At 33.9% G+C, this 8,357-nt stretch overlaps 1 protein-coding gene across 2 annotated transcripts; it reads left to right on the forward strand.

Annotated features, from left to right (window-relative positions):
• Positions 1-1,293: 1,293 nt before the first annotated feature.
• LOC136210914 (beta-1,6-galactosyltransferase GALT31A) lies at positions 1,294-6,176 on the forward strand. 2 transcript variants are annotated; one of them, XM_066002375.1, is made up of 11 exons: positions 1,294-1,677; positions 3,114-3,204; positions 3,295-3,356; positions 3,474-3,685; positions 3,768-3,831; positions 3,923-3,995; positions 4,441-4,561; positions 4,906-4,993; positions 5,068-5,193; positions 5,472-5,581; positions 5,666-6,176. In XM_066002375.1, exons 1-11 carry the CDS (start codon positions 1,574-1,576, stop codon positions 5,812-5,814), a joined length of 1,200 nt encoding a protein of 399 aa, XP_065858447.1. In that variant the 5' UTR covers positions 1,294-1,573; the 3' UTR covers positions 5,815-6,176. The 2 variants fall into 2 exon arrangements, with proteins under 2 accessions (XP_065858447.1, XP_065858448.1); XM_066002376.1 differs by having other exon boundaries at positions 1,295-1,677; positions 3,298-3,356.
• Positions 6,177-8,357: the final 2,181 nt, after the last annotated feature.

An 8,357-nucleotide genomic window follows, 5' to 3' on the forward strand; every position in this document is an offset into this window, starting at 1 on the left:
GTACAAGGTTCAAATTTGGCCGGATCATTCTTGGAAACTTCATATTTATCTTTAATGTACGAAATTGTACAATTTTATTCATAATGTTACTAAACAAGATCAATTTTATTCTGTCTAACACAAAATTGGACGTATTGATTTGACAATTATTCGACTTCTAAATAGAATTCCAATTTTTTTACCGATAAATAGAAATAGAAACAATTGCGTGCATTTTGGTAGGTTGTTTGTAACTATTTTAATAATATGATAAACATTTTAGACAAATTTTTTTATGATTAACTTGTATCAGTAGATTTTTTTTGAACCAACTTGTATCAATATACTTAAATATTAACATTTTGACAAAATATTTTGTATTAGTAATAAATATTTTAGATATAATTGATGTTTAAAATGGACGATGTGAAATTAAATTACGAGTTAAATTAGAGTAAATTGGTATGTTTAAATTTATTGTTAGATGTGATAAAATTGATTTTGTTTATAAACGGTAATGGTGTACGTTAGGAAGTAAATCATTACTTCTCTAAAAACAACAATGGTAAATTTGACCATATCATTTTTTGTATATAAAAAATGATAAAATAAATTCAATGGTTAAAATCTAAATTTATCCCTATCATTTTTAGAGAAGTACAAATTAATCTTTCAAGTACGGAATTGTGCAATTTTACTTATAATATTGTCAAACATGATCAATTTTATCCATACCTAATATAAAATTTGAAAAGATTGATTTGACGGTTATTCGACTCGCACACCGGCTTTTCCAAATAAATTTATCAATCAAAAAAATAGTTTCGTATATTTTGACAGATCGTTTATAAATATTTTAATAACAGAATAAATACTTTAAACAACTGTTGTTTTTATGATTAACTTGATTTAAATATTGACATTTTGGTATATTTTATTGTGACTGTATTAGTAATAAAATAAATATTTAAGATATAATTGATAGTTAAAAATTCGATATAATAATTAAATAACAAGTCAAATAACAATAAATCGATTACGTTATTTATACATTAAATGTAAAATTTGGATTTAAAAAAATGACCTTTATTCTATAAAATGTTAAAAAATAAAAGCTCATTTTGAATTTAAATATTTTACATACAAAAGGAAGTGGTCCAAATAGAAAAGGGCAGAGGAATTAGATTTTAGAATAGGGGGCATGGATGAAGACAATAGTCATTCCAGGAGATTATAGGGGTACAATCGGGATTTAAAGAAATTGTCCAATTTTATAATTATAATATATATATTTTTGCCTGAAAAGAATATTGAAATATTAATCTCTGTCCATCACAAAAACATGAAAGCAAAAACAATTACAGCTTGCCCATTCTCCGAGTGATTTGTGATTGGATTAAGAAAGCTGAAAGCACCAAAAGCAACAATTTCCATTTTCCAAAATTTAATCTTTACACAACAACGATCAAGTTCAAGCATTACTTTTGTTTTTCCCTAGCAATGGGGTCTTTTGTTTTCTTCTTGTAGCATCAAAAGTTTCTCAGAAAGGGGGAAGCTTTCTTCAAGCTCAAGCTTATAAGTTAGTTAGATTGAAATGGGTTTTAGCAGACCTCAAAAACCCATTAATGGAGTCTCTACCAGATGGGTTTCTGTCTTCTGCATTGCCAGTTTCCTCTTGGGTGTTCTTGTTGTCAACAGGTTCTCTTCCTTTCTCTCTCCTCAAGATCTTGCCTAACGAATGATTTTTAGCTGCTAGATTTGGGCTCCTACTTTCAAAATTACAGGGTTTAACATGATTTTTGCTTTTGCTTAGCTAGAATTCTGATGGTCTGGTAGAAAATTCATGTGCAAAATGTTAGCTTTCGTTGTAGAATTAGACTGCTGGATTTGGGGAAATGATGAATCTGTTTGATCTAATGTAATTTCAGCAATAAATTGAGAAACTAAATTATGTCTTGTTCTGGATAAAATGAGGTTGGTTAGTCTTCCTAGAAGAACATGGAGTATTTTCTGATGTTTTACTTAGAAAGGTTGAGTTTAAGGCTAAGTTTATAAGTTTTTTGAGGCTTTCAATGGAATTTACAAACTAAATCTTGATGGTCTTTGAAAGAAATCTTATTGGATAAGTATTTGTAAATGGTTGTAGATATTGTCTGTTTTGGCTGGCCTGATTCTCTTTTTTGGGCCTCACGGCTTTAATGGTCGGCTTGTAACCACCCGGTCCTAAGGGGTAGCAAGAAGTCGCTCTAAAGGTAAAGGGTAGCCGTGGAGGCAGGAATGAACTGAATCCCACTTTGTATATGGAGAGGGAGATAGTTCAAGTTTTAAATCAGCTCTCTTCAATTTAAAGATTGCATATCTGTTGAAGGAACTAGTTTTGCATTCTTATGGTTTTAGGAGTCTCATTTGGGTTTTCCTGCATCTGTCTAGTTCAATTCACTTGATGTTTAATCTGTAGACACAGCATTAGCCACGGTTAATCCGAACTTCTCTCGAATTCAATGAAGCATGACAGAGAATGGCCTAGCCCGTAGGTAGGAATGTTCTGGAAGGGGTGAGCTGTATAGGACAGGGGAATTTCTGGTATAAGTCTTTAGTATATAGGTTAATGTTATAGAGAATAGAAGGGGAGGAGGAAACGGAAACGGACACGGGGAAATGCTATTTCTATAAAAATATAGCTAGAATACGGTAATGGAAATGGAAAAGAAACGGACACGAAACGCGGAAACGCTAGAGGAGAAGAATTTCCGTGCAACATAGGGCTCTACATTTGTAGAGAGGGAATATCCCTGTGCGGGTTGAGCCTAATCACAATCCATTTATCTTTTGTTCTTCTTTGTTTCCATTTCCATTTCAATAGTATTGTAAGCTCTTACTAGAAGATCTATCAGCACATCAATATTTCTCCCGTTGATTACCATGCCATCTATGTGTTTTGAGTTTCTATTAAAGCATATGCTAATTGCACAGAAAAAGTAAACGTTAAAACCTGAAAAGCCTAAAACTTCGCCTGCTTCGTAGGACTATCAAACTTGTGGAATGGGTGTGTAACTGAACCATGACATTCAACAATGCTTATATTTTCAAAATACCATTTTTTGGCCTTCTTATGGGCTTGTTTTATTTGTTAGGTTATGGGGCGTCCCAGATCCAGCCAAAGAGGAAGTTTCATCTGCAAACGAACATCAATCAAAATCGGCTCATATTAATTGTGACAAGAAGGCAAGTCCTACCAGAAGAAATATATATCATAGTATACTCTAGTTACTCGTGCTAATAACGATATTGTTTATTTGCTTATGATATATTCAGCAGACTTCAGTTCAGGCCGGGGATATCCTGTCTCAAGTTTCTCAAACACATGATGTTATCTTGTAAGTTTTTTCAGCTAGCTGAGCTGACCATGTTAAGTACTCTGGATCACTTTTCTAGTTTCACGCATTGCGAACTTCATGTACTAAATTCATATAAATTGATGACAATTGTGTCAGGACACTAGACAAAACAATCTCCTCACTCGAAATGCAGCTAGCTGCCGCAAGATCTGTCAAAGTTGATGACGAGGAAGGATCTCCAATGGGCACAAAATCCGGAGCTGAAACTTTGAAGAAGCGGGAGAAAGTGTTTTTTGTTATGGGCATAATTACAGCGTTTAGCAGCCGAAAACGAAGGGATTCAATTAGACAAACTTGGGTGCCAAAAGGTGGATCATTTTCTGGTTTGTACTATAAATAGATGTCACCATTTGCATATTAATTGCTTACATATGTTCGGTTGTTGTTTAGGCGAGGAGTTAAAGAAGTTGGAAACCGAGAAGGGTATCATAATTCGATTTGTAATAGGACACAGGTAGGCTTAGTCAAAGCTGCAAGAGATTAGAATTTGCTCAAGTTCATAGTTATAATTTGACGTATACGTGCTTGGATACTGTTGTTCACAGTGCATCACCAGGCGGTGTTCTGGATCGTGCTATAGATGCAGAAGAAGAGCAGCACAAGGATTTCATTCGGCTGGTAAGCTAATGCTTATATTCTGTGCATCTGGTTTACGAGTGTCGTGTCCATTCTGTTGGCGAATCACGGAGCATTCAGATGCATAGCCTCTTCACTAAAGCTGTAAAAAAACTTTTGTAAAATCATATCTTTAGTTTGCTTCACCGCATTTCTTTTCTCAGACACCACGAAGAAACTTTAGCTCTCATGATTAGAGCAATTTGTTTTGACTGAAGAAGCTGATAATACCATTTGGAAGCCAAAGGTATCATATTATTCGATGAGGCTTCCTTTTTATTCACGGGTTATGTAACAATTGGAACTAATCTTCTTAGTCCAATGACCATCTGAAGGCGGTTTGGTTCGAGAACGAAATAGTTCTAGAATTATTTGACAAAGCTTTCTTATATTGTTTGTATCAAGTAGTCAAGGAGATTGTAGTGAGTTAGTATTGTTCATGTTGCAGAATCATATCGAAGGATATCATGAATTGTCATCAAAAACACAAATATACTTTTCAACTGCTGTTGCCAGGTGGGATGCCGACTTCTATATTAAAGTCGACGATGATGTACACATTAATCTCGGTTAGTCAATCTATATATGTTAATCCTGTCAAAAAATAATATAAGATATATAATTGAGCCTTAACTATCAGCTTGAGCTGTTGGTTAAAACTGTTCCATGACATGGTATCAGAGCCTCTAGGACCAAACGGTCGAGGGTTCGAGGATGAGCCTGTGTTGTGCAACCTGCAAGCCCAAGGGGCATTTGCGTGTGGGGATGTATCAGATATTAATATAAGATCTATGATTGGGCCTTAACTAACAGTTTGAGCTTTTAGTTAAACCGGTTCCATGACAAATCCCTCAACCTTAAAATGTAGAGTGCATTTGTTTTTATTATACTGAATTTAACATATGGATGGCAGGTATGATCGGCTCTACCTTGGCTCGCCATAGATCAAAACCTCGTGTTTATATCGGTTGTATGAAATCTGGACCCGTTCTATCACAGACGTAAGACAGTCATTTATAACAAACAATGCTGATTATGGTATGTTAAAGTTCTCATCTTTGGCTTTTGTTTGCAGAGGCATCAAGTATCATGAGCCAGAATATTGGAAATTCGGCGAGGACGGTAACAAGTATTTCCGGCACGCCACCGGTCAAGTATATGCAATTTCCAAAGATTTGGCTACCTACATTTCAGTAAATAGGTAATGTTTTATTTATATTATAGACTTTAATGCAATTGATGACTGAGGGCGAGCTTTGGCGCAACAGTAAACGTTGTTGTCGTGTGACTGAGAGGTCACGGGTTCGAGTCTTAGGAGCGGTCTCTTGTCAAAAGAATTGGCAGGGGAAGGCTTGCCCCCTGTACACCCCTGTGGTGGGACCCCTTCCCGGACCCTCGCTTAGCGGGGACGTATAATGCACTGGGCCGCCCTTATAGACTTTAATGCAATTGATGACTGATGTAATGTACTATCTCTAGGCACATACTTCATAAATATGCAAATGAAGACGTTTCATTGGGATCTTGGTTCATTGGTCTTGATGTTGAGCATATCGATGATCGAAGCCTATGCTGTGGAACTCCGCCTGGTAAGTAAACGTTACGTTACGTTATGTTAAAAGTTTCTACTTGAGAAACACTTGTTGCTAATGGTGTGAGAGATTACATAATAGACTGCGAGTGGAAAGCTCAAGCAGGCAACCCGTGCGCTGCATCATTCGATTGGAGCTGCAGCGGTATTTGCAAGTCAGTTGAGAGAATGGAGGAAGTACATCAACGGTGCGGGGAAGGGGACGGAGCAATCTGGCATACAAGTTTCTGAAACTCTAAGGTTGGGGGGGTTGGTTCAGTTGTAAAATATTTTGTGTATGATGTGATCATTGATCAAGGCTGTGACTCGAACAAGACCGACCATTTGTCCGATTTTTCGCCATTTGATGCCTCGGACAGTTGGTCCATGATTCAATTAATTCCTGCACATAAAGAATATTGTCAAGCCAAGAAATAGGGAAGTGAATTTTTTTTTTTTTTTTGCAGTTACAAACATTTTCTCGTGGGACCTCTCCCCGGACCCTCGCTTAAGCGGGGATGCGTAATGCACCGGGCTGGCCTTTAGTTACAAACATATTCTCCAAAATGGCAGCCATTTGAACACCCTGAACTGAAGTAGGATGTACAAATTAACACTTGAGCAGTCATATCTCACATGTTTGAAAAATTTCAACTGATAATACAAATCATTTTTGTTTTGGATTAATAAAAGTATGAGAGGAATTAATGTCAAGAAATAGTATTTATGAGACCCCAACAAAACAATTAGAGACTCAAAATTGTTCCATTTTTAGGGATTAAAGACTCAAAACAACATACTAAAGCCCATCTTTTCAGTTTTTTCCTCATGTAATTTTTTTTTTCTTAATAATTATCATGGTTTAATTATAAGATTTTCTTTTAATAGTCTAATCTATTTCTTACTGTTTGTAAGGATAATTCTTTTATCTATTCTTTTTTTTGGTCACAAAATGCATAGATGTAGTTATGAAATGTTATATAAAAATAAATAAATTAAGGGATAAGGTGCAAAAATGCTCCCAACGGTCGCAATCAGAAGCAATTTTGTTCTTAACGTTTAAAATAGTGCAATTTTACTTCTAGCGTTGGCAGTAAAAAGCAATTTTACCCCTAGTTGGCAAGTTGGGTTAATTTCAGACATTATTATAAAACGCAGATATTTTGTTCATTATTCTGCACCAATTAGATATCCGTTGGTTTAAAAAAAAGGTTTCATATTTTTTATAATTTAATAATAGAATTTGAGATTAATATTTATAATTTGGCGAAATATATGGATTTTTTTTGTCCGACTCATACAAAAGACATTATATTTTTTTTAATTAGTTTAAAAAAATTCTACGTCTAATCATATGTTTGTTATCTGTTATTGATGAGCGATAAAGTGACGCATGTGTGAAGTATAGATGACAAGGTTCATGATCAAGAACACAGTTTGATGAACTATTTCTCAAATTGACCTAACTTGTCAATGTTAAGGGTAAAATTGCTATTGGCTGCTAATATTAGGGGTAAAATTGTATCATTTTAGACGTTAGAAGTAAAATTGCTTATGACGGTAAACGTTAGGGATATTTTTACACCTTATCCCATAAATTAAAGATCAACCTCATATTTATACTTATAATCATAAAATATAATTATAATTGTCGTCCCTCTAAATATGTAGAACATTATATTTTTCGTTCCCAAAAAAATCGGGCGTGAAGCTTTTAGGGCTGAAAAATAGGAGTGGAAAAATTATCGAAAACAAAGTAAGTATAAACTCTACCTTTTTTTTTTTTTTATTATTATTATTATGTTTTCCAGGTGAATTTTAAAGTCTACGAAAGTGTTTGTTTTTGTAGTATACCTTTATTTTGTTGCCCTGCCCATTTAGGTCGTGACTAGATTAAATAAATAAAAGCCCAATCTAAAGCTGGTCATTGTTTTCCTCAAGTTAGGGGTACAAATTGCAACCCTAATAGGTTCCCCGAAACAAAGGGTGTAAAAGGAAAAGAAAAGAAGAAATATGTATTTTTCATTCTTACTTATAATTATTACAATCTTAGTTATTGATGTGGTGGAAGAATTGATTTGTAAATTCGTGGAAAATTTTGATGAAGTCGTAGTTTTGTAATTTCTATTAAATTTTGAAGTTTCGACTTTTTACATTTTTAGACCCTATTTTGCATGGATACAGGCCAACGGGCAAAACACACGACTTTGCCGTGTTGTGCGTGCCTTTTCGGTCAAAATCCTTCGTTTGGGCCTTCAATGTAAATTACTTTTTGGGTCAAATACATGAATATCATAGTTAACTATAAAATTACAACTAAGTCATATCACCAAACTTAATTCTTAATATGTCATTATTCTCTATATATTATGATTTTATATTATAATTAAAAAAATCTAAACTCCAATTCATAAATCATAAACCCTAAAAAATATATTCTAGATTTCTAATTTATAAATTCTAATCCTTAAAATATATGTACTGATTTTACTAGTTTGACATAATCCAAAATTATGACTTGACATAGTTGTAAATAATTTTTTAAATATGAATTTCTATGTAATTCTCCCTTACTTTTTTTAGCTTATTGTGTAATTTTCTTTTGGGTTAATTATAAAAAAACTACCCTATGGTTTGGCCAATTTGCGAACCGGTACCTGTGGTATTTTTTTTTTTTTTTGCAAACACAACCTCGAGTCTGTCACCGTTAACAAAATTGCAACAACTAATTTAACACTGTTAAATCGCAGGGGCAATTTCAGAATTTTTTTTTTTACTTTTTTTTGTTGACTTTA

Source organism: Euphorbia lathyris, chromosome 1 (genome assembly GCF_963576675.1).
Source record: "Euphorbia lathyris chromosome 1, ddEupLath1.1, whole genome shotgun sequence".
In the NCBI taxonomy this organism is placed as follows: domain Eukaryota; kingdom Viridiplantae; phylum Streptophyta; class Magnoliopsida; order Malpighiales; family Euphorbiaceae; genus Euphorbia; species Euphorbia lathyris.

What these genes read in the sequence shown, in the direction of transcription:
- LOC136210914 (XM_066002375.1), top strand. Translation starts at nt 1,574, where the DNA reads ATGGGTTTTAGCAGACCTCAAAAACCCATTAATGGAGTCTCTACCAGA. An exon ending in GGACCCGTTCTATCACAGAC is followed by an intron (nt 4,994 to 5,067) that starts GTAAGACAGTCA and finishes TTTTGTTTGCAG; the next exon opens with AGGCATCAAGTATCATGAGC. An exon ending in ACCTACATTTCAGTAAATAG is followed by an intron (nt 5,194 to 5,471) that starts GTAATGTTTTAT and finishes TACTATCTCTAG; the next exon opens with GCACATACTTCATAAATATG.